Source organism: Plectropomus leopardus, chromosome 5, assembly GCF_026936395.1.
Source record: "Plectropomus leopardus strain MGB_pleo_1.0 chromosome 5, ASM2693639v1, whole genome shotgun sequence".
Taxonomy (NCBI): Eukaryota; Metazoa; Chordata; class Actinopteri; order Perciformes; family Serranidae; genus Plectropomus; species Plectropomus leopardus.
Window position 1 is genome coordinate 26,243,324 of NC_142180.1, and position 25,288 is coordinate 26,268,611.

A 25,288-nucleotide genomic window follows, 5' to 3' on the forward strand; every position below is an offset into this window, starting at 1 on the left:
CTTTGGGTTTTGGACAGTTTCAAAACTAGACATGTGAAGAGCTGATCATTAGTCACAATTTTTATTTAATAGACAAATCAATAAATAAAGAAACGGTCAGTATATTAGTTGATTATGAAAAAAAAAGTATAAGTCCTAAACAAAAATTTGTACCCAAAAGCCATGTACAGCATGACAATATTTAATGTACCTTCAGAACTCAGCATTACTTCTTATTTTACTTTACTGTGCAGTTGAAGTCTGTCTTCCCTCAGTATGTTAGCCTATATAATAGATTAAGGAGGTCATACCATTTCTTTACATATATATCTTAAAAGTATAATAATAATAATAATAATAATAATAATAATAATAATAATAATAATAATAACAACAATAATAATGTATAGTTTTGCTTATTGATTTGTGGAAAATCTATACCGAGCATCAAAGAATAATCTTGAAGATTTTAATTTTAAAAAAGTCACTTAAGTCACTATCTTACACCAAATGAGGTTACATAATGGTAATTAGGCATATGGCCCACTAATAAAAGTATTGCAGTATTTATATATTACTAGGTGTCGCGGGTGACATAGCAGGAAAAAAATGCAGTAATAAGTTACTGCCAATGCATACTCCTACAGCTGAAGTATTTAATTATGAAGTCATAAAAGTCACAGGAAATGGCATGTAATTTTCAGTGAGATTACTGCTTCATCAAAAAAGGCTATTTTTTGGCTTTTGTTGACAGTGGATTAGTTTGAAATATTGCAAGACAATACAGTCAGGGCAGCCCCCAGTGAGCTGTTAGATGAAGAGCTGCAGGCGTGAGGCTGCACTGCATTTCGATTTTGTGAGGTAACCAGTTCCTTTCTCTGTGCCCTGTTGTCCACAGACTCATGTCATGTGCAGCGTAAAATCAGATCATGCTTGCTCCCAGAATTGTTCTGTTATTTTCGGTTTTTGGTGTTTCTCTGTCCATGCACATGAGATGTACTGAAAGCTTCTCTGATCAGATCTGTGTTGTAATATTCAAGTAAAATCAACTGAGGCTCATCGAGTTTATTCTCTTACTCTTTAAAATGAAAACTGACCAAAAGTACAAGATTTTTTACATCACAGCATGAGGGAAACAGGACAATTATTGCCTGACTTCTTTATTTTAACAACAACAGTTTGTTTTGTGCTCCCAAACATGTGACCTAAACCACAAAGTAACTACAGGTGTCAGCAAATCAACTAGGACTGAAAACTTAAAGATTGATACTTGAACCTTTTCTTTGACTTACAGATATACACATATGTCAGTTGATTGTTGTAACAATTGTATATTTCTTGAATTTACTGCAGTATACAGCATGACTCGACTGTATGTTAAATAGCCTATGGGATGTCTGTTATTATGTTTGTAACTGTGAGGACTTGAGTCAGTGACTTGGACGTGAATCAGACTTAAGTCACAAATCTGATGTTGTTTGACTCAATTTATCAAAATCAAAAGACTTGCAACTCGTCTTGGACCCGTGGCCTCACTTGGGCTTGAGCCTTGATTCTTGATACCTTTTCCCAAGTCCAAAAATTAAAAAATATGGTATTCAAAAAGTGTGCTGCAATTCAATTAATTTTCCTTAATTTCTTGAATCAACTGATGTAGATTCTATAAATTCCCAACAAGTCAACACTTAATTTCCCAGACTATCCAGTTTTGTTTGAACCAATCCAACAGCATTCAATCAAGTCGCAGGAGAGGTCTATGAAGAACTGACTTTACATTACTGAGCAGCAGCTGGAAAAAAATGATACCAAAGATGATTTTGTTGCAATGCATTATATGCAAAACCTGCTACCGCAGCCAACCTTATTTGACATTTACAGCTGCATTAAGAACCTTCAATCGAGGCTCATGTTACCATAGTTACCGAGCTAATGTTTCATTATTATTAGCTTAACAACCTAAGTAACTTTTTAACAAACTTGTTTTGACAAATTGATACAATTTTTGAAAAAGTAATAATGATTCCTGTGAATTTAATAAATTATTACTTCATTGCTGAAATGGGATTGGATTTGGTGGAGAGGCCATTATGACTTGCTTGGGACTCGAAACAGTGTCAGTCTTGACTTGGGAATTGAGTGCTGAGACTTGAGACTTGTGACTTGCAAAACAACGACTTGGTCCCACCTCTTAAATGTCACACTTTTTTCTCCCGTTTGTTTTTGTATTGTGAATACAATATTGTTGAAAAGGGATAAAAGTGTTAAAATATTTAACTTAGTGCCTCTGAAAATGTCACAATCAGCTCTGAAAAAACACGTTTAATTTGTGTGTGATAGTGAAATGTAAACTCCTCCTCATGTCAGTAAATCGGCCACATTCCCAGAAACAATGAGGACATGACCTCCATGTATCTGTATTCAGTCACGCTGCAGTTATTGCAGCGGTGTCCTGCCTCATTGTCTGTCTCCTCTCTGACAGCTCGAGTGTTGTCAAGGCAGCTCTACACAGACTAAAAAAAAACTGGAGCCAACCTCCATGGCTTTGATTCCAGTATGAAATTCATCCTATTATAGTTACACTTCCAAAACATTGTTGGGGCTTTGTGCTGCTATTATGCAATGATCCCATTCTGCCAAGCTGCTCAGGCAGCGGGCTAACAGCCACATCAGTAGCCTGCTCTGTCCTGCTACCGTCTCATGCATTCATGTTGTCCAGAGAGGGAATCTGAGCGCTGGAAACTGTCCACACACATATTCCACACGTCTGGGGATCGTCTCTGGAGTGAATCTCAGGATCCAGCTGGAACCGGAGCGTATGAGCTGTTCATGCTGGTGGCGACAGCAGCTGGTTTCCAGTCTGGCTGGTGAAAGTGGATGTCGAGGGTTCGAGCCCAGTTTGCAAACACTGTCTTCTCGGTGATGAAGCGGTGGTGGCTTCCTCGACGGCTCCTCTCGTGGGAGAGATACATCGTGCACTCATCAGGCCCCGCGGGCTCATAGTAATGATACGGCAAAGAGGGATGAGAGGAGGATCTAGGAGAGCCGAAGAGAGAGAAGCGAAGGCATGAAAGTCAAAGTGTGAGGCAGAGATGTGGGAAATAGCGTGGGGATGATTGCGAGATGAGGGGGGAGGAAGGGAGTCACAGTGGGGAAGAAATGGAAAGAGGAACAAAGAAAAACAGAAAGATCAGAAGAAACAGGGCTCACAGATGTGTTCATTATTCACCATCTTATTCCTCTGATATTCACGGTCACGCCAAGCTCAGGGGAAGGCATGAGAGTCACTTCAATCTGTCTCGCATTTCTCCATGAATATCCAAATGTGTCAAACTGTCCTTTGTGCCCTAGTAGATTCATGTGAGAACAATATTAGCCAAAATATTCTTCTACTTCTAGTGAACTTAATAAAGGGCTGTACTTTGCATTTTCAGCCTATGCACTGAAATGTGTTATTATTATTATTATTATTATTATTATTATTATTATTATAAAATGTCAAGATAGACTGAAATCAGTCACCAGCCTGCCTGCATGGCAATAAAAGGCTCTTGAAGTCATTACTGAAGGGAGTAAATGTTATATTGTCATTACAAGTTGAAGACCATATTAAAGATGTACCAGACAAGGTTTTTATGTAGAAACACATCCATGTTGTCAGAAAAAAGTAAATCACAGACTGGAGCTGCAACAGATGAGAGCAGCCCATCTGCTTCATGCACTATTTGCCCCACTTGTTCAAACGGGAAGTGACAAACTGAACAGTCCTAAGGATAAGAAATTTCAATGGCGTCTTGGATGTATAATTTAACAGATGAATCAGGATGTTGCGGAGTGTTGCAGTTAAAATGTGAAAAAGTGTGAGTAATGTTGCTTGTAATTTTGGTGCCTTTTCAAATAATTGCACTTAACAAATGTATTTTACATGGACAGCATGTATTTTCAGTATCGTCCAACACTGTTTTGTTTGAAGGCCTACCTACTTCTCTCTCCTCACCGGAAAAACCAACAGCCTAAATGTTTGCATTGCAATCATATACATCCATGAAGGTGCCATATCTGTGTCAAACTAAAATGACAATAGATTCAGATGGACACAATGCTCTCTAGTGATTGGTTAGGGAAAATCGAATCTCCGTCCCCCACAGAAAGCAGTTAGAGTGGACAGTTCTTTCTGACATCAGACAAGCATCTTTCAGCTCTTTGTTTTGGTTTTATGGCCTTGACTACTGTTTTCATTCAGCCTCTCAGCTCTCATCAGCATTGTGTTTAGTCACAGCAGACAGCTTTGAATGAAGTCACTCTACCTGCCCAGCACCAAATGGCAACAGACGGTGTGAGCAACTACCTGGTGAACATAGCAGACCATTTTTGAGCTAAAGAGACAGACATTTCCCTCAGAAGTTTATGGAGACCAAAAACAGTTAAGAGGAGAGGGAATATTTGGCATATATGGCAGGTCACCAGGCTCCAAACGAAAAATAATTCTGCTCCACATTAACTGGATGTGTAATAAAGCTACATTTACGCATCTAAATTCTTGGATTCAAATATGATCTGAGTTTACCTGCAGAAATCAGGTGGCACCATGCCATAAACATTGATCCTGTCACACAGCTCCAGGGCTATGGCCATGGTGAACCAGCCGGTACTCAGCCAGGAGTTGGAACTCTTCCTGAAAGACGAGAGATGATCAACATTTTTAGCAAGTCCACACTCATTTATTGTAAATACATATTGGGAGTACTGGCTCCTTTCAAGAGACTAACTGATCAAACGTGACGAGTTTAAAGCTGTGAAGCCATAATTCTAGATTTTATCTGATCAATCATCTTTTCAGAGATAAACACAGACGAAGCAAAAAGACAGACTGAAGAAAGACTTTCTTTGTGTATGCCTCGTGCACAGCAATAAAGGAAATATCACTTAGCAAGACATTTATTCTGACAACGATTATGCTAGCATGAAGGCTGAAGTGATTGGATTCTCCATTCAAATGTGATGTCCTCTTATCTTCCTGTTGGCTTACTGTGCACATGCAAATTAGTTTATGAATAGCTAGAGAAACGTTGACAAAACAGTCTTTATCTATTAAGCTCACAAGCTATTTTGAATGCTCATATTAGCTCAGCTGTTTTTCTCACACAGGTACCTGCAGCACAATCAAAAGAAAACATGTGACTAAATTGTGCTAAAGGCAGGAAACTTGCATCTGTTTCATATTTAGTATAAAAAGAAATAATTATGCCTGGTGTTTAGGGTGGTCTCAGTGTATCAAAGCTCTGTTTGGTATGCCAATTCCCTTTCATTCATGTTGATGAAATTAGTTTTGTTTGATCCAAATGCACTACATCTGCCTCTGAAAATGTAAAATGCAAAACCCGGTTTGCCAGAGTCTCCTCTCCCAGTTAAAATGTAGTCTTTGAACAGGCCCTGCAGTGTAATGTTTTTAACATTTGAGTACATTTTGCATCAAGCCACAAAGATCCTGATACGATTAGATCTAAACAAGAGTTCCTTACTCTAATTAAAGCTGGGTTAGTCAAAATTCTGGAAAAGGCAGGGAGTTGGGGCTATGTGATTCTCTGGCACTGAGGTTTGCCCTCACTGCACTGTGGTTGCTGCTGCAGCTGATTGGGGGTCAGTCTCTGAGGCTGCTGCTCACTCTCCTGTCTTTTAGGTAGGGCTGTCAGCGTTATCGCATTAATTGTGATGCGATTAAGGTCCATACATAACACGTTTTAAATCACGTTAATCTCAGACCAACAATCCTCTCTGACCTCAAGAAATCTGAATTGAAATTTGTTCTATGGGTACCTATTTAAAAAACGTATTATCAGACAGCCATACCTTGAGGTGGTCTGCAGCAGTAAAGAGTGAGGCGGAGGACGGGCTGTAATTTTAGGTTCTAGCTGACAGTCTCATAATATATTATATTATATATATTAAATATATTATATATTAGCAGAAAGCGTAACTATTAGCAGCATTTTCTGTCCATCCCTGAGAAGCTTTGCCAATATTCACGTGATTTATTTTGTTTACTGTCAAACTTTTTCTGACTTTCTTTGATGAGTCGGTCTTCCTTTTTTGGGTTGCTCTGCAGTGTAGGCAGTTGTTGCAGATGCTGAAAAAGCAACTTTCTGTGCAGGATTATCCACAATTGAATCAAGCTTTCACCGTATGGGACGTGCATGCTCATCTGCATTTGCAGAACAGCCAATAGGAACACCCTTTCTCTGAAATGACCTGTGATTGGCCAAACTCCTCAGACACTGGCTAGATTTTTTGAGCCAAGTGGAGGTGAAGTAGTCTAGTACTCTCTCAGTCCACATGAATTACATTACACTCAAAATTCATAATGGGATTTTTGCCCATTGCAGCCAAAATAAAACTGCCTACCCCAGCTCAAAAAAAAAAAAAAAAAAAAAAGAGCCTGTATACCAAAGCAAAAATCTGTCAAAGCAGAGGGGCAGCATGAGGGCAGGCAGAGTCTGTTAGGACTCGACATCCAGCCACTTCCCATTATTCCTAGATGAGACACGTTTGTACTTGTCATGTGAGTGTTGTGTATGTGTTCTGTCTTATTTTAAGATTTTCATTTGTCACTTTCAGTGAATAATTTGCCAGTTCTCGCTCCACTGATTCACACATACTTGCAATGTTTTTTTTGTTTTTTCTGCTTATGATGACAGGGGAAGTGTTGTCTCTCAGAGTCATCTCTATGAAGGTCTGACGACATGGTATCACTGCAAAACAAAATACTTTGCAATTCTCTCTCTAAGCCTGGCATTAGCAGGTCAACTGTGAACTTGGCATGAATCAGATCCCTTAAAATCCTTTCAGAGATAACAGAAAAGTTTTAATCGAAATCCTATTAACAATGCTGCCAGTGTTTAGAGCTCGGACTTATTCCTTTGTGAGCCAATACACAAAAATACGTGAGGCTTTTCAGAAGTCTATGGTGTGCACCCTTCTTAAATTTCATTTCAAATGGCTTTAACTCATGAGTTGAAGATATTTTTTTGTGTGTTCTCCCCTCTCTTGTTTTTCTTCTTCTCTCACACACCCAGGTGTGCTGCTGTCTCTGTAAGGTCACGAAAGGTCTCAAAATCAAACTTCACAAAGACAAAACAAACACTGTGGACATTTACCTATCAATCCCTGTTTCTTTTTTAAATAGTTCATCAAACTTCAGCATTTTGATTCGAGAAATGATGTAGACTTTAAGCTTGGGCAGAAGTTGGTTTAACAGCCGGAGGTTGTTGTAAACGTGGCCTTTTCCATCCCGTCTCATGCAGCTGCTGGGTCCCCAGAAGATGAACACCGTGTCTTGGCTCGCGTTGAGCAGCTCCTGCCGGCTTCGCAGCACCCTCTGCAGGCTGGAGTGAGCTACAACACGCAGGCTTGTGCGTCGACCAACATCTTGCTGATATCTTACACTGGGAGCATCGTTCATTCGGATAACGCACTCAGAGCGGTCGATTTCTTCGCCTCTCTTGCTCCCAGTAAGCTGACCGGAACTGGTCACCAGGGCACAAGTCCTGCAATGCATCTTCAGAGGCTGTGGAGGTGAAAGGTTAAAGGTCATAATTAATTAAAGTTTCATTCAGAGAATACTGCAAAACAAGTTCTGTTTTACTGCCTCTAAAGTGGTGCATAGGTGCACACAACTGTTTGCTAGTTTCAGGCAGTTACAGTTGACATTTTAACGACCAGCTTCCACGTTTTGTAAGAACCAAACGTACTTGCGCCCATGGGCTTATAGGTCCTAAAATGGAGTGTGCTCAAGTGCATTGTCAGCACTTTGCCATATTGAGACAACAGAGAGCAACTGCAACAGTGAACAAAAAAAAGGTGGTCTAAAATCAGCAGCACAGTTTTTTCCTGCCATTTAAAGGGCGTATTATTCCGAAAGTAAGATGCACTTACATAGGGGGTTTCACAACGTACATACATGCAATTCTGAAACAGCTTACACATCATTAATGAGGAAAATAGTGATTTCAGTTTCAAAGATATGGACATAGCAGAGACTAGAGCAGAGCAGAGCTGCAGCGCTGCTCTCCAACTCCCAATGAAGAGATTTGTTGTCTGCATTTACGCATGAGGAATAGCGTTACTTCATTGGCTATTTCAAAAGCTAAAAGCTTAGTTCTGTTATAAATTTGGTCATAAAATAAAGTACTGACAAGATTTAATGTTGGCCTGCTAACTGTACTAAAGAAAAAGTTAAGTAATAATTAAGGGGAAAATGACCGTTCATACAAAACTTCATGAAACTTAATAAAACACTCAGGTCAGGGGAGTCAGGGGATCACCACATGGCTAGAATGTAGCAAGATAGTAATGTAAGAGTGCAGAAGGGATGAATCTGCAGCCATCAAGGTCAAGTTTTACTAGCAGAGGAGGAAAAACTAATGACCCTGTCAAAGTTCAGCACAGTCTGTACAATCGCACATGACACACAGCCACGAAAACAGCACTTTCCCCAAGCATCTCTGATAATGTTACCAAAATTTTGGAATTTATTTTCAGGCCTTTTTGGAGATATATTCACAAGTTAATGTAGTTTATCATCAAGCACACGCACAAAATTTCACCTGAAAACAGTGCAAACTTAAAGTGGATATCCTGCCCTTAATTACCGTGATTATGCTGTCATTGGCAGCCATTCAGGACCTGAATAAAGTGTAACTGGCACACCGAGTGGAGAAGCTCGACTGGTAATGGGCTGTTCTGTCAGGTATCCTATTATTCAAATGCACTGTAGGTTGACAGCAGAGCAGAGGCTATTCTGTGCTTTGATTTTGAAGGAACATCATGAATACGCATAAGCCTGTATATTTATTCAGTCAAACACAACTTACTCTCCTCCATAAAACAAGGAATGCACAAACAGCAGAGGTCATAAGCTTTGTCAAGAAGGATATGGCAGGGCTGTTGTGTTGGTTTGCATTATACTGACCAGGTATTCGTGTTTTGTGTCCAGCAAGGTTTTCAAAGTTGAAAAAGGCGAGTTTGGATTGAGTGATCCGACAGCGAAAAACCCAGAGACTCTTCACATGAATTATTCTCAACCTTAATAGAGAGCTACATTGGCATTCTGAACTGAGCTCCGAGCTTCACACTCCATCAGGTTCTGAGGTGGGAATGTGTGTGTGTGTGTGTGTGTGTGTGTGTGTGTACATACAAGTGATATTACCAGCACCACAGGCTGCATTGCCACTGCTGCTATATTTGTATTACTCTACCCTATCTATGTGACCGCTCATTTGATTGCCTTGCATGTGTATGTGTGTGTACTTGTACATGCTACATAGTGAGGACTAATATATTTTTGCAAGAGAGTGAGGATTGGAAAGTGAGGACATTTTTGCTGGTCTTTACTTTCGCAAAGGCCTGTTTGAGGGTTTAAAGTTGGTTTCAGGCAACACTTTCTCTTCTCTCTCATCCCCCCAATGGACACCATCTATATGTGTTATACTAACACACACCTTGGACTGTTATCTTTGCACAATGCACATTTGCTTTACTGTGAACTCTGCCCAACATTCTGAAACAGCTAAATTGCATGTATTTGTTATGCCATCGTACTGTTTAAAATATCTCTACCATATTTCTAAATTTTAAACTGACCCTGCCCATCAGTCCATATCGTGCATCTGCAAAAGGTGCTGTCCAGCAGCGATTTGGACTCATGGGGACCAGTTGCATATGACGCTGCTGCAACCGAAGGTGTCTGGCAACATTATAAACTGATGCTGCCCGTCTGCATATCATACCGCCATGATAGGTGGCTTTTTGCGTCAGTGTCTGACGCCAAAATCATTGACGAAACTGTGACATTTGACAAGTTTGTAATGAGAAAGGTCTGGTGTAGGGTTCAGGTTACAGTAAGGTTTAGGTTACAGTTAGGGTACGGGGCTAAGGATGTCCTCACAAAGATACAAGTACAAGAATGTGTGTGTGTTTGTGTGTGACTGCTTCTGCATTTGTATGTGTGTGCACAGGTGGTGGTTTCTGTGGGCATAAAATGATGAAATCTTTTTTCAGAGTTCAATGTCGACCCTGATATGTAATACAATCACGTTTGGCAATAGTCTGCAACTGTCTACAAAGTGTCAAGATCCAAAACCAGTTGTAATCCCCTCTATACACACACTATCACACACACACACAAGCAATCTCAGCCTCTTTATGCATTGAGGAACGGGTATTTCCATTCCCCAACACATTGCCCAAAACAAACCGTGTCTAGTTGGAGTGTGTTTGCACTCTCTGTATGCAGACCCCCTCCCTCAATAACAGGTTGGCTGGAGCAAATTACACACTTCACTGCACAAACACACCCTCCCTGCCTTAGCTTTTGAAAAAAAAAGTCACAGCCCTTTTAGCTGTTTCTTCTTCTACATACAGCAGATAGAGTGCTGTTCCCTGTGGCACCGTCCGAACAATTACTCTGAAGCAACTTTCAATCATTTTAAAAGTCAGGGAATGTGTTAAACTAGTAAAAGGCAATTGAAGGTGGACAGTGTCGTGGTTTGAAGTGCTTGTGAAATACTAAAAGTGTCCTTGACGGTAAAGCTCCAGTGCCAGCTCCCTGAGCTTCTGACAGCTTGACGATGCTGGGAAATAGCCACTTATAGGCTGTGTATCACATCGAGAGAGGCTTTCAAAATCAGATGGAGAATATTTCAGGCAGCAGGCAGCTGAAGATGAGACCCACAGACTGTTAAATGAATGAATAAATGAATGAACGTAATGCATTGAATATTAATGTTGAATTTTTACTCATAATAAGCCTTGGATTAACAAAGAGGTCTTTTAATTTGTGAAGCAACTAGCACTTGAACACTTGCTGACTCCCAAACACACACTCAGTCTACACTTTATCATGCAGACAGACGGTTGTCTACCTTGATCAATAATGCATAACCTCATAAGATAACACTTTTCTGGATTAACACGATCTAAAGAGGCAACAGCGGGACTGATTTGAAAAGCCCAGAAGTCTGCACCCCAGACACCACAAGTGTTAATCCAACCAAATCTGATTTTGCACCAGGCAACCTCCCTCATTACTTTACTTGACCCGCTGAACTGTTACTTTCTGGACCGTCCTCAGCAGGGATGACATCCTCCACCAGCAGTTCTTCACCCTCAGTTACTTTCGTAACTCATAACTCGTAACTTTACCTGGACCCTTTATCATCTCCCCTTACTCTACTCGTCTCTGATGCCGCCAACCAGTCAACACATACACTGTTTTCCTCTGTGCCACAACATCTCCCTCATCCTTTACCCTCTCCTTTACCTCAGCTCAGAAAAAGAGACACAACATAGAAGATGTCTTTCTTACAAAACTAGTGCACTGGGAACAAAAATGTACGCAGCAGGACGCTGAGGACTTTCTGCTTGCTGTAGAAACTGGACACATGCTGGCTAAAGTTGAATTGGAAATTTACCAGGTACTATTTGAGGCAGAGAAGGACTCTCAAATTCAATTTGTAACCCTTTGAAACCTGGATCAAAATCAGTTAGGTTTTTTTTTTTTTTTTTTTTGCTGCATTCAGATGCCTTTCACAAGTATTTAAACCTTTAAAACCTGAGCAAATTGTTTGATTTTCTTCAAAAACATAAAAAAAAAAGAAATGTGCAACTTTGCGAGTTGTTTTTAACTTTTATTGATGCACATTTGAAGGAAGTTTTCTTTTGCAGACTTCTTCTGCAATTTCTTGTTAAGTTGCTCATTGCCTTCTTTCTATGTTCTTTGAGAGAAGTGAGGCCTATTTGGTTAGGTTTCCAAGGGTTAATGAATTATAACTGTTTTTTTGTATGTAGTTTTGGGGGAAGGAAGACACAAATACCCCAGATATTTTTGTACTCATGAGAATATCGATGCATTCCCAGACTTAAAAGTTCTTGAATTGTTAGCACTTGCTGCACTTAGTTTGGATATGGACAGGGCTTGGAGGGCTGGCTCGGCTACAGCATCTTTGTTGGGCAATCAGTGTTTTTGTAATCTTTTTTTAAGGACGTTTTTGACAACTGTTTGACAACTGTGAAGAGTCAAAATTTACTTTGCATTTAAAAGCACTCTGTACTGTTTATTCTAGTTCTGGTTCCATACATCTCCTCTTTTCTATTAATATATTTTTTTTAAAAAAACAATAATTTGCATATTACTTTACATTATTTATAGATTTTAAATGGGATTTGTTGGAGAACTTAGATTCTTATTTCATTCTCCGTTACTTTAACCAAAATAGGAAAATCATAGTTATATCATAAACTACAAAAGGGGTAAATCATCAAACTAAATGTTTGGAGTCTCTGTTTGTCTTTCTGTATGTATGTTATACAATTTTCTCCACAATAATTCATCCGATGGACTTCACACTTGGCAGGTGTATTACTGAGTAAGGTCAGTGTGGATATGAGCTGAGATCTATGGGACATATTTATTAGTGCTGCATTGCTACCACCAGAAGTACACATTGGGTGGAACAGCATGCTGGGTACAGCTCGCCCTTCATCGCTTGCTACAGTACATTCAAGAGCAGATGACAAGAGAACGGAGATGTTACATTGTAGCAAATGTACACATTTCAATTATATTGCCATCGGAATGAACAATTTTGTTCCTGGAAATAGTCTGGTACAAAATATGTTGCTGTTAGCAAATGATGTGTATACTCAAACATTGCAAGGGGCACACTGTGTCATGGCAGTTGTATCGCTCGGGAGTTAACAAAGCACAGTGTCAATTGAGAAGTCGTTTGGATGAGCGGTTCTCAAAGAAGCTGCAAGCAGTAATACTGAACACCAAGCAGTCGGTCCATTTAGAACAGGCATGTTTCTGCATCTTCTCGACATGCACTGCACTCGTATTTACTAATGGACTTTTCCATTTGGTTTCCATATACTAAATTTCAACTCACCTTTTACAGCTGTATGTAGGCATAGCATGTTTGCAGGAACTGCATCTTTGTAATAGAGATGTTAGAGGGATACATAGTAATTGGGAAGAGAATGTTTATCATTCTAGATTTGATTCTAAAGCCAGAGGCACAGCAATACTTATTCATAAAGACATCCTCTTTGAAGCAGACAAAATTGTTTCTGATTCGAGTGGCAGATATATCATCGCCTCTGGAAAACTCTGCAACAAACCTGTGGCACTGATAAATATTTATGCTCCCAACTGGGATGATAACCAAATATAGATACTCACTCTCTTATAATGGGGGAGAATTCAGTTGTGCAATAAACCCTGAACCGGAGCATTTATCAACACGAGCTTCTCATATATCAAAAATGGCCTCCGGTATAAGGAGCTGTATATAGATGTAGTTTTTGCATCATTAAAACCACCTTGTACAAATGAGGAGCTTTATCGCAGTAAAATTCAAAAACTTTATACATAACCGCCCATTCAGTCCTATCGACAGTTTATTATCATTAAACACAGAAACTAAGAATATAATCTCCCAAATGTACAAATGATTTGGTGAATTAACCCTTTGAAACCTGAGCAAATTGCTTTGATTTCTTTCAGAAACATGGGAAGAAGGCAATGAGCAACTTTACAAGACATAGCCCACAAATGAGCAAACTTAGTGAAAAACTACCTGAAAATAAGTTAATGAAGAAAAGTAGAAAACACAAACAAGAAAATGACCCAAAAAAGTGCTGAAAATTTAAAGACTATATACGTAAACTTTTTTTCCCCCTGTTACATAACTTTAGATTTAAATTAAAATATTTATAAATATAGTTTTCTGGATATTTTTCCCAATTTTTTTAATGTTTTTTTTTAAATAATCCTCCTGGATTTTTAACAAAATTTCAGGTCATTTCTTGTAATTTTTTACTAATTTCTTGAAACTTGAAACGTTTTCAGAAGAAATCAAACCAATTTGCTCAGGTTTCAAAAGGTTAAATTGATTGTGAAAAGCATCCGAAATTAAGCACAACAAAACCGATGTTGATACAGGTTTAAAAGGGTTAAATCCCTAATCTGTGGGGATCTCTCCCTTTGCATTGGCACATAAAATTAAAGAATGTTTACTATGCCAATTTTCCTAAAAATGTACAAATTTAAATCCTTCATGTGACAAATGAAAACTTTCTTATGCTGATTCACGTGCTTTGTTCATGCTCCAAATTTCAGTAATTTCTGGAGCTTAGTGTTCACATGTATATGTGATGTTTATGATTGAACCAAATCCTTTAAAAGACAATTTTAGTGTAAAATCCAGAGGATGCTGCCTGGTCTGTGAACACTCACAAAGCTGTTGGATCTACCCGCCTGTAAGCCCATCATCTAATCCTACTTAATTGAAAACATCCAAAACCCCATTCTCATGCCAAGTGGCTGAAATATGTGATGTTTTCATTTAAAACTACCCACTTACAGTGAACTGTATTGAGTTTTTTTCATGCATGTTTATGTGTGTTGGGATGAGAGGGTGTAAAAATGGGAAAGAGTTATGACGTTCATAGCAGCAGAAGAAGAAGCAGTTAAGAGTATGGCTCCAGTTCCAGTCCGAGTCAATTACCTCCCACACAGACTCATCAGTATGATCCTGTTTATACACTTCCCAAGGGAACCCTGGATTATAATTGCTTTCAGAGCAAACCCCATCAGTCAGTCTCTAATATTACACCAGAGCCTCCAATCCGCGAGCCTCTGCCCGCACCCCTTACAATTTAAGAGGGGTAGACAGCACAAACTTAAAAGTTTTTGAAAGGCTGCAGCTCATAGAAGAGCCATAAGTAAAGAACAAAACAGCCCTATTGCCATGGATAGGAGCATTTTTTTCATTCACGTGGAATTACAATGCATTCTATATTTGAAAACATTATCTGGATAGGGAAAATGCATGTTAAAGCCAGGTGTAAACACATGCAGAATGCACAGGTATCTGCAGTAAGGATTTGAGTTTGGATGAGGAGGGAAGCCATTCCCCTTGTTAGTAGGGCTGTGCAATATGACAAAATATATCGTCTGACGATAGAAAATCACCTATCGTTTCAAATTATGCTATATTGTTTATTTCATTTTAGTCGTCTGATAGGGCTTTACATCCACCCGTGTGACTGAGGGGGTGTCTACACAAGGCATGGCACCATGGCTATTTAGCCACATTTCATGACCACGGAGCACCAGTACGACTTGCAAAGAATATTAACTTTGAGCCTTATTAAAACAACAAATTTTCACTCCAAGTCATCACATGCTGGCACTTTGCAGTGGACTTCCGTGTCTACGTGTTATGTTTCAGGTATTCTTCTGCGTCTGCTTACTCTCCAGGATGCCGCTACCGTGATGTCAACAAATGCACATGGTGGGATGATGCGGCAGATGGTTATGTTTAAGCAGCACACGCACATGGCAACAAATGCACATGCTGACGGGGATGGTAAGGATTAGGCAATAACGACGTGGATGGTTAGGATAAGAAGAAGGAGGCACATGGTAAGGTGTAGAAAAAAGCACATCACATTCAGAGGAGAAGCAAACTTCCAGACTCCCACATAAAAGTCCGGGTGTTTGTGGGACCCATCCACCTCCGCTTCTGTCCGCCCAACAAGTGCCCTTATGATCCTTATATTATGTCATTACAGGCAGTGTTTCAACCTGACCCCGTTCTGTGGCTTTTCATGCGCACACGACAGGCTCCGTACGGCCCCTCTCCAAAATGACGTCACCCGTCTGTGTATCAGGCTGACGCTGCAGGTGTCCTCCGGCCATCCGACAGCATAAAACAGCAATGTGACCAGCTCTGTTCAGCCGCACTTTAAACTGACGCCGTCCAGGGGTGTATCGTGCGCAAATGAAAAGATGCCTTTAGGCGTCAGGATCCAGTGCTGAAAGCACTGTTGAAGCTCTAAATATGTTCATTTTTTTCCCGTAAAGTTGGACACTTTGGGGTTCTGTGGGTATTTACTCTGTCTTGGGGACAGGCACAAGTGGCCAGTTTTGCCACATCTGCATTGGCTTCATTTTTCAGCCTCTGAGCATGCTGCTTGGTCAGGATTCTGTGAAGTTTATGCATACAATGGTGCCCTCAAACATTGCCAAAATGGAATGGAAAAATTAATTTCCAAAGCATGTTCACTATTATTTCCTGCTAACATGCACAACTGCCTGATATCAGTCAGAACTGTTAGCTCATTACACTTCATTTCCATCTTCAGTCTGACATTGTGTCCATTCTAACCAATTTCCACGAGGCAGGGAGATTATATTTTCCCTAACTAGAGACGAGGTATCTGGCTGAATCCAAAGTCATTGATGGATAGCAGTGCCTATTTTGCCAGGGGCTTTGAGAGTAGCTCAGAGCAAAGTGAAAACAAACCTGTGTTGATTTAGAACAGCCTTGATAGCAGCCTTTGTCTTGTCTGCACCGGTTGACATTAGCTTGACAACCTGGGGCACTTTTAATCTGAAAACTGTGTGTTGGTATGTATTTTTAGGATTATGCATGCTCCATAAATAGTTTAGAACTCTGTTTACCTTAAGTAAACACATACCTATCTATGGGAAAGTTTCAGCACCTGCAAGTTATGTTTGACCATGGGTGGATGGACCAGTGCCAGCACATATAGCAACACAAACACGTACCTTACTTCTCAGGAGAACTGTAGTACCCGACATGTTAGTAAGTGATACCTACCATATGTGTCATGGCAACTGTAAAAATACCACTGTTTTTTCTCTGTTCTGTGTCGAACGGCAGTTTGCATGTTTCTTTCCTTTCTGTATCGACCGGAGTACTGGTATTAAACGTTTCCTGATTTAAGCTTTAACCGGTGTCTCCGTCTTTCAGAATTTATCACAAAATATCCTCCTCTCATTGTGTGCACGTTTCCTTGTGGTTTCCGGGTTGAACGACACATTTCCTCAGAGTGGTGTAAATGGTGATTTTGATCTTTCACAAAAATACACCTTCATATTTTAAAGGATTTAGGGGGCTATATTAGCAGAAATTGAATTTCATATGTTTTCTTTTGTGTAAAATCACCTGAAAATAAGAATCGTTTTTTCTTTTGCCACCTTGGATGTTTATCTACATATAGAGAGGGTCCTTGCTTATGAAGTTCGCCATGTTGCGCCGCCATGTTTTTACAGTAGCCCAGAATGGACAAACCAAACACTGGCTCTAGACAGGGCTACAGACTACGTTGCAACATGATGATGAAGGAAAATGTCGATCAGAACAACAGTCAGGTTGTTGCAACAGTGCATCAGTGGAGATCTGTGGCTCAGAGTAATAAAGCATATTAGGTTTTGATTACACAGACAACAGAAGGATCAATTTGTTGTCCTTTTTGGTCTTTTTATAGGATCTGTTGACAATAAGAAAACTGATGTCAAACATCCTCTCATGTGTGCAGTGGTGTGCAAGCATGAAGTCTCAGCTATATTCGCTTACAGCAGCACAAATTATTTAGATGCTGATCTGTATTATAACAGTAACTGTACACCTTCTAAAGTGTACAGCATTAGGCTAATGGCTCAACTGAGAGCAGAGGTGGATTAAGTGGCACCTGTTTTGTGGTGTGAGGGTTTAATGATCAAAGCTGCTTTCTTTTTTTCCCGAGACCAATTAATCACACCGAAATTCTCCTGACAGTTGACATCTCATTAAGCTCCTCCTGGTAACACACATTCAAGTTGCAATCCTAAACTTGCTCTGTTCTTAATTTGAGGGAATAAAGGCGAGATAATCAAAGCGCCTGTCTTCTTCTTCATCTTGTCAACCTCAGACACAGAGAGGGGGATGGCTGCATGTCAGAGTACGTAGCCTCATTAGCACAGCATTGATAGGAAGATGAAATATTGTTGGTTTGTTTCCAACATGACCAGGTAGAAAGTGATATTTGTGACTCTCTGTCAGCTCTTGCCTCTCACCACTTCCATCTCATAGCACAGCTATGTGAATTAATAAGGTGGTTTTGTCATTCACATGAAGAATTATAGTGCAATCTATATCTGAATACATTATCTGGATAGGGAAAAGCCAGGTGTAAACACATGCAGACTGCACAGGTATCTGCAGTAGGGATTTGAGTTTGCATGAGGAGGTAAGCCATTCCCTTTCTTAGTAGGGCTGTGCAATAAGTGATCCTTTGTCTGACTGACATTTGTACAAGTTATATACTATGGCCGTGACCATGACTCTGAAATATCAGTAGCCTCACTGTGCGGTGTATTGATAAATCCACTGTGCTGTCCGTGGTGCTGAAGTAGCACGGGGATTTGTAATTTGAGTCCTGCCCTTCTGTCAGTTTTCGTCTTGGATCTATAATATTCTCTACTGGGAACACGATCAGATCAGCCAGAGCACATCTGGAAGTGGCTGACAGCTGATAATATATTCTGTTTTTCCAGGAGTGCTCCCTTACCTTAAATGGAATTAAAAATTTGCATAACCTGGAACCTCATCCACTTAGTAAGCTGTACATTAACATACCTGTTGTATAACACATCATACATAGAGACCGGTCAGCATAGATGGGAGAATTTTTTAGCACAATTGACTTTATAATGACACATTTTTCTCCAAGGCTGACTGCATTATAGGCTGTGAGAGCACAGAGAGGTATTGCCCATAATAAGTAGGTACATCATAAACTGGCACAGGCGCACAATCCACATTCTTGCTCTCACACAGGCTTTGTGATTAGAGTGTATAAAGGCCAATGTAGATTGATTCTGCTGACAGTTCTTCAAAGGTCAACATCTCTTTAACTGAAATCGGCAAAACATCAGAGAGAGAGAGAGAGAAGCTGAGCACAAGGATGAAGCGGCTGTCTTAGGTGTTCAAACCCAAATGTGTGTGTGGGGGCGCGCATGTGTGTGTGTATTTGAAAGAGTCTATTCAACTCTGTAGCTCTAATTACTGTGGCTTGTCAAAGAAAAGAGATACATGCGAGAGGAGGACATCTCACAAAAAACCTGCAGACATTGCAGAAGGCAAGCGGAGAGAAACATAATGAACGCTGAGACTCCCTGCAAGTTGCTCAAAATGCCCCGCATAAATGTGGACTGTAACTTTGAAGTCTGATCTCACAGTGTATAGATTTGTGGGTTCCAACTCTGCTGTTTTGCTGTTTTCAAAACACCATTAAAGGAACGGTGCAGAGGATTTGAGGAGATTTACTGGTGAAGATTGCAAATTACAACTCGCTGAAAGTTCAGTGTTTAATGTTCAAGAGGTTGTTACTGGGAGCCGAATTATCGGCAGAGGTCTCTTTCTCTCCAAAACAAATGGACCCAGTGATTTAAACCAGTAAAAACACAAAATAAAGCCGTTTCACGTTACAAATCAGTGTTTCTATAATGCTGTTCAGTATGTTTGAGATGGGCTGCTAGCCCAGCAACAGCAAATGTGTGCTCATCTTTTTTCTCTGATAACTTAAGATCCAGACATTCAGGAGTTTTTTTTTCTGTGAGCAGAGTTATCCTCAGAGGTCTCTTTCTCTCTCTCTCTCTCTAAGGTTTGACTGATTATCGGCCTGGCAGATTATTGGTGCTGATATTTGGCATTTTGCCACTTTATTGTAATGATCGCCGATAAAATAATTTAATTAAAAAGTGCAAAGAAACTTTCAGCATGAGAGGAAGTTTTACTTTGTCAAACCTCAGGGCGCCTTTTTTAATTTGCTAATTTTTTATCTAAATTTTCTCCTGTACTTTACACAGTACGATGTGTGCAAATGGCCCCGTCTGGAGCTAGTATTTGGTTTGTCTGTTGTGGGTTACTGTACAAACATTGGCAGTGCAACGATGGCGATTCCCTTGGATGACGATCGGCTCCCCTATGTACATATAAAGGGCTCATTCTAAGGTAATGAATATACAAAGACTCTTTTTCTCAGTCAAACACTTAACTGTAAACACTTAAAGACTGCAAGGGCTAAATTCTTAACCCTCTGCAGCATGAAGCAGCACAATCTTGGCGGTGTTCAGTGTTTGGCGAACTCTTGAGTGAGACATAAATGAGCGAAGCAGCCCATCACCCACCTTGGTGAAATCACAGCCCATGCAAACAGGATATGCACATAGGTTAATACGGGCCATAAACTGGGTCCAGCAGGCACATTAGATAGAGCTCTCCTCGCATTTTCAAGCATCCCTGGCACTGATGAGGGCATAAAATTTTAACAACATGTCTGGGCATTTGCATGGGGTTGTCTGCATGCACGCAGTTCTGTGTGTGTGAGTCAAAGCCAAGATTCCCTCCAGCAGCAGCAGCAGACCTCAGACGACCCTGAAGGGAACAGTACAGACCGATCCACCCACTCCTCAGATCCTACAGCAGGTCTGGTCTGGTTAGTCATTCCCCCAGCTCTGTCGGAGGGTGCAGCAGCAGTAGCAGAAAGAGCTGGAAGCCCCCATGGGAGGAGGTGGGGGGGCAGAGTGACACTAAGCAGTATGAAAATGTCGCAGTGTGAATCCATCATGAATCAGCTGTCAACCAGGAGGAGGTGGACAGTCATGCAGGATTGTGAATAATAAAGTGCCTACACTGCAAAAACTAATTTATCCTGAGAGAAAATCTGCTGTAAAATCTGTAGATGAGTGTTTCTTTTTCATTGACTTTAAAGGCAACTGATGAGAGCCTCAACCTCTCAGAGGAACTCAGAAACGGCAGAAATCCAGGAAGCCTCAAACCTCTTTCTGAACCAGCATCGCTCTCACTCTCTCACACCGCCGATCATTAATCACTGAAAGGTGAAGTGTAAACAATGCTTTTTCCTCCTCCTGCCCAGTGCTGCCAGAGCAACGCAATGTACTTTCCACTCTGCTGTGCCTCGCTGCATATCTTTCTCACTGAGGGGAGACACGACGCCATCTGAATGATCTATCTATCTGAATGAGCTGTCTGTAACACTGTGCTGTGTCTGAATGATAGGCCTCTGCATTACGATAACACCGACTGTGACCAGCAGATTACAGCGCTGATGTCTCGAGTAGCCCTTTGAGTAGAAATCCATCCTGTTTTTAGTGCTTTTGTCGTTGAATATTTCATGCTAGGCACATTAATTATGAATCAAGAAACAGAGTAAAGTACTGAGAGAATTTAGAGATGGTACAACCACAGCAAGTTCAGTTCTTGACCTCAATGTTTAGGAGATTAATTGATATTATTACAGCCTCAAATGGGACAATAAAGCTATAACAAATTCCGTTCTTATTTTTGGAGCTTTTCCTTGTTAACAGACACTGCTGCACACGTTCAAGTAGGCCTATGATATTTAGAGACCATTGTTGCTAAAAACTGTGCACTCCCTTAAAAAACATAATAAAAAATGACGATAATCATTGTATTGCCAAAACTGAAAAACTTGGACATCAAATTCACAATTGTTCTGGAGACATTGTTCACAGGCCAAACTCAAAGAAGAAGATTCTTCAGTTTGCCCTGAAACCAGGCAACATCGGAGCTTCAAAGAAACATTTTCAGTACATATCTTAACTCTACATTTACATGCTCGTCTCTCTTCATCCGGATGACAGCAGAATACAGATAAAGGGCCGTTTGTATTACATATGTGCCAAAGTGCCGCAGCAATTAGTGTTCTTTTAAAAAGAAATACTTCACCCACAAAACAAACTTTTGTTTATCAATTAGTCATGCATTCTTGCACACACTCCTTCGCAGACACATGCATTTTCACAAAAGCCTTTTTTAAAACTGAAACTTATCTATGCTCTCTTCAAAGCCAGAATCCAATAATGATTTTTGTTTGTTTGCTTGTTTGTTTTTTTGGTGAAAATGCATTTGTTCGGGAAGTACTGAGCGTACTGCTGAATAAATGAGACTTGGATTAAACTGCACAAGTTTTGTGAGAGTTTATAAACAGACGTTTTGATATAGTTTTGCAGATAAATGAGGTCTCCTATGTATTCACCATTTTTCACAGAGGCGTGCAAGAAAACATTTTCTTTTTTTAAAGATGATTTTTGGGGCTTCTTTGAGAGGTCAGCAATAGAGTAAAAGAGGGGAGAGCAAGCGAGAGAAGGTGATAATTTATAGCAAAACGCAGAGGGGTGGAATTGAACCCACGGCTTCTGCAGCAAGGACATGGTCTTTGTACATGGGGTGCCTGCTCTATGAGGTGAGCTACAGTGTGCCCCAGAATAATAGCATTTTCTTCACAAACTCAGTGTAAAGCAGCATGACTAATTGATATAGCTACAAATGGTCATTTTGTGGGTGAAGTATTTCTTTAACGGCTGGTTTGCTTGACACATTTTCTTACAAATATTTCCAAATGCACTTGGTGAGTTGAAATCCATTGCTGTAGAATGGCAGGAGAGTAAGGGCAATACTCTCATGTTAAAGGACAGCTGCTGTTTGTAATGCAGCAATTAAATCAATGCATTGAGCAAAATTGTCTTCCCACATCCCAGACTTTATTGCATTTTTTTTTCCTCAGCTTGGTTCCACAAACCCCATGTGTTGCTCTCTGTCACTCCTAGTTCTACTGCTGGCCTCCATGTGCTCCTTCCAAAACATTTAAAAGCCACTTCTCACCTGTCAGTATGCTATTCCCCTAAATCCCACTCCCCTCTCCAAGTAGGCACCAAATGCACTGACAAGAACCTGATCCCTCACCCCAAACTTAAACACATCACCACTCCAGCACCACTTTCCTGCATCTTTTATTTCTTTGAAGTATTTTGTTTTTTAACGGTTTTCATGGTTTCAACAGAAGATAAAGCATAAAAGGCCAGTTTCATTAAATACCTCCTGAGTAGCTTTTAGACATTAGACACTAGTTTGGACATGTTCACTGAAATAACATAAATATTCTCATGTTTCAAAGGTAGAACCAGCTGCAACATCATCAGTGTGCATCATGAAATTGCATGAAGAGACAGATCGTTTCACAGTGCGCAGATGGTGAATGTTTACCTTATGATCCATGACACCTGTGTACCCTTCAAGTGTTGGTGTTGGAAGTCTTTTCGGTCTCTGTGGCTTTTTTGTGGATTGCACAAGGCCATCTAAACGGTGGGAGGACACCGATGATGCAGATGAGGAGGATGATCTGTTGCTGGAGCTGCTGTTGTACACCAACATAAAACTGGTAACCATGGTGACGATGATGATGCCACTAACCCCTTGGCACTGGAGAGATGCGTGAAATTTATTTTTAAAAAAAAGAAAAAAAAGCATTAAAAACAACATCAAGTCTTAGTTTAGAAAATAATCTTCAGGACAAGAGCTGTTTTTTTTTTTAATCAAGAAATAACTGCTAATTAAATGTCAGCTTTCAAAACAACACGAGGCGAATTGCAGCTGCTGTTTTCTTCATGCATTGCTGCAAATAAAATGTCAGCTGTGGCACTCAAATTCACTCAACATGCTCTGTCAACAGGACAACGTGCAAAAGAGAGGTGCAAAAATAGCTGCTGAATTCAGACATGCTCATAATTACTCCCCCCCTTGCAGAAAAAAATCTTTAGATGTGTGCACCCCTGTAGGATTATTCCAGTAAGATGAATACTGTGAAAGATGAAAATCATTTACAACAAAGTCCAATTAGGTCACAGCACACTATATAATGATAGCTCTGCCTGTAACTCACTTCTAAGCCGCAAAAACACCAAAGCTCCCCACAAAAGAACATTACAGTCATGCCTCATTCATAATTACCACTCTTATCTTCATCTTTATTTCTCCTCGTTTTCAATCTTCATCCTAACATCCTTTAAAGCTCTCTCACTGAGCGCCGGGACTCTTCAGCATGCAACACTTGAGTGGTAGCATCACCGGGATCAGATCAGCGCGCAGCCACAGAAAACGACGCTCCACTACTCTTCTCCCATGCTCTCCTCCACAGGGACACTCGACATCGCACTCCTCATGGTCCTAAACAACTCCATTTCCCAGCTTACCTCACTTTCAGGGTTCACTGGGGGTTCATGAGATAGTAATTACACACTTAACATTATGATAATGTGTATCACGCAATGTGCTATTCCCAGTCAATATCAAGGGAGTGCTTTGGTTTTCAAATATGTTTATATAGTGACTTTTTTTTTTTTTTTTACATTTTGCATATCTGAAGCTCTTTCTCTGACCATGTCCATTCACTAAATTATTATTAATAATAATTTATAGTTTTTTCTTGGCACAATTATCAAATGGCAGTCATTATTCTAAACACACTATGTGATATAGCTCATTTTCTCACCACAGTAAAAATTCATCACATCAAACTCTTCTCAGTTGTATATAGAGTGTTTTGTTGTTATTTTCAAATGGAGTTTTTCCCATTCAACTCTATATTTTTCAATCAAATTCAGGAGGTTTATATACGTCATCACATAAACATACATTATGTCTTTGCTGCCTGGATCACCACAGCTGGCAGATGTGAGGTGGATGAAATGCTGGAGATAAAAAGGAATTTTACATTTTCGTTTTTCATTTATTTCCAGGCCCACATACAGAAAGGGTTCAGCCCCTGAAAAGGTTCAGTAAATTGTCAGTTGACTCTCCATTGAGGCTGGGCCCCGTTACCTTTTTACCCCCTTAGGGGCGGCCCTGTTTATTCAAACAATAGTTCTGATTTTGTTCAGACAATTTCTTTTCTGTACAATACTACCGCTGTGTTCACTGTATATTTTGTGCTTTACATATTTGTTAGTGTAATATGCTTTTGATGACAGAGGTGCTGACAAATACTCTGATGAAGGATATTTCATGATAATTGTAATGAGAAATTAAACTCAGAAACACAATCTCGGTGGACTCTCACCTTGAAACAATGTCTCAGATCTCTAGAGTTGTGCAATGATGAAAAGAACTTAACTTTGGCAGCAGCGATTCATTGAGTGATAGTGGTATTTATTTTAAATGTCAGCATGAGTTAAATGTTCTGATTTAGTGACAGCTTTTTGTAGGTCAGATGAAGTCTTGTGCTGCTCAGTATAAACTGAAGTTGCAGTGAACAGTAAACTGACTTTCATAAAATGTGACTGAAGATGTTGAGAAAATATTTCATCTTGTCTGTTTTGCCATTTTACTGCATCCTGCTAAAAGTTAAGATTACTACGGGTGTTAGTGTTAAGACATCACCACATTTTCTCATTCAAGCAGATTTTGGGACATCCCATTTAAGGACACTATTTCGCTCATTTGTCACGGCAACCTGAGCAGCTAAAGCTCCTCGTGGGAGATAGATGTGCTTGAGGCTGTAATCTAGTCAAAAGGAGCTGGGAAATGGGGAATGAGTCTTTTTATAGACGCCCTCTGAGCTGCTATCGTTGTGTTCATTTTCT

General features: G+C 40.1%; 1 protein-coding gene across 1 annotated transcript; it reads right to left on the reverse strand.

Annotated features, from left to right (window-relative positions):
• Nucleotides 1-415: 415 nt before the first annotated feature.
• st6galnac5b (ST6 (alpha-N-acetyl-neuraminyl-2,3-beta-galactosyl-1,3)-N-acetylgalactosaminide alpha-2,6-sialyltransferase 5b) lies at nt 416-23,803 on the reverse strand. Its single transcript, XM_042483998.2, has 5 exons — nt 23,658-23,803; nt 22,914-23,129; nt 7,131-7,540; nt 4,544-4,651; nt 416-3,012 (listed from the first exon to the last, which is right to left on the reverse strand). The coding sequence occupies exons 1-5, from the start codon at nt 23,670-23,672 to the stop codon at nt 2,769-2,771; spliced, it is 993 nt and encodes a 330-aa protein (XP_042339932.1). The 5' UTR covers nt 23,673-23,803; the 3' UTR covers nt 416-2,768.
• Nucleotides 23,804-25,288: the final 1,485 nt, after the last annotated feature.

What these genes read in the sequence shown, in the direction of transcription:
- st6galnac5b (XM_042483998.2), bottom strand. An exon ending in CAGGTGTCATGGATCATAAG is followed by an intron (nt 7,541 to 22,913) that starts GTAAACATTCAC and finishes TCACCTCCACAG; the next exon opens with CCTCTGAAGATGCATTGCAG. An exon ending in AAAGAAACAGGGATTGATAG is followed by an intron (nt 4,652 to 7,130) that starts GTAAATGTCCAC and finishes CTCGTCTTTCAG; the next exon opens with GAAGAGTTCCAACTCCTGGC.